The sequence below is a fragment of the Sinocyclocheilus grahami genome, unplaced genomic scaffold, assembly GCF_001515645.1.
Source record: "Sinocyclocheilus grahami isolate Dianchi unplaced genomic scaffold, SAMN03320097.WGS_v1.1 scaffold4386.1, whole genome shotgun sequence".
Taxonomy (NCBI): Eukaryota; Metazoa; Chordata; class Actinopteri; order Cypriniformes; family Cyprinidae; genus Sinocyclocheilus; species Sinocyclocheilus grahami.
In genome coordinates, this window is record NW_015509332.1 from 1,811 (window position 1) to 2,696 (window position 886).

General features: G+C 36.6%; 1 protein-coding gene across 1 annotated transcript in view; it reads left to right on the top strand.

Annotated features, from left to right (window-relative positions):
• Positions 1-167: 167 nt before the first annotated feature.
• Positions 168-886, top strand: part of LOC107576813 (putative hexokinase HKDC1) — a 2,716-nt gene continuing 1,997 nt past the window's right edge. The window contains exons 1-3 of the mRNA XM_016262943.1: positions 168-362; positions 504-623; positions 756-851. Coding sequence (XP_016118429.1) covers positions 186-362; positions 504-623; positions 756-851 — 393 coding nt within the window. The 5' untranslated portion in view covers positions 168-185. The remainder of the gene's footprint in view (positions 363-503; positions 624-755; positions 852-886) is intronic.

Consider the following 886-nt stretch of genomic DNA (forward strand, 5'->3'; position numbering starts at 1 on the left):
GTGCGATTAATTAGTTAATTTTTTTTAATCGATTGACAGCACTAAATATAATATACATTCTCCAAACAGCTTGTCCTATTTAGGCTTGAGGAGATGCAGACTAAGCAGACTATATATTTTTAAACATTTTATTATTTTGATTTCATTTGTGTATTCAGTGGGAAACAATAGATGTGATGATGTGAATGTCATTGAGTGTTGTTACTTTCACAGAAAGAGGAAAGTACCTTGCCTTGGATCTTGGCGGAACCAATTTCCGCGTGTTGGTGGTTAAGATTCGTACCGGCATGCGAAATTCAGTCCGGATGTATAACAAGATTTATGCCATTCCACTGGAGATCATGCAGGGCACAGGAGAGGAGGTGAAACACTATCAATAAATAAACAATAATTTTAGTCCAAATAAATACATTAGTATCACATATTTAACATCATTATACTGTGTAAGGTCAGAAATGTTAAGCTACTTTCATATTTGTTTAAATAAAATATTATCATTTCAGTTGTTTGACCACATAGTTCAGTGCATCTCAGATTTCTTGGACTATATGGGGATGAAGAACACTCGTCTGCCACTTGGCTTCACCTTCTCTTTCCCATGCAATCAGACAGGTATTGATAAGGTAAAAAAGCACTTTGGGTTATCAGAGGTCACTTCAATTGTCAATATGATTCTCGTAACAAGGCTTAAAACAAACTGTTAAAGCACACAAATGCTACTCTCAATTGATCATCCTTGCCATCCAATTGTTTAGGGAGATCTGGTCTCCTGGACAAAAGGCTTCAAAGCGACAGATTGCGAGGGGTATGATGTTGTGGATTTGCTGAGAGAAGCCATCAAAAGACGAAATGTGAGGGGAAGAAAACATCAAGTTTTTTTGCACAT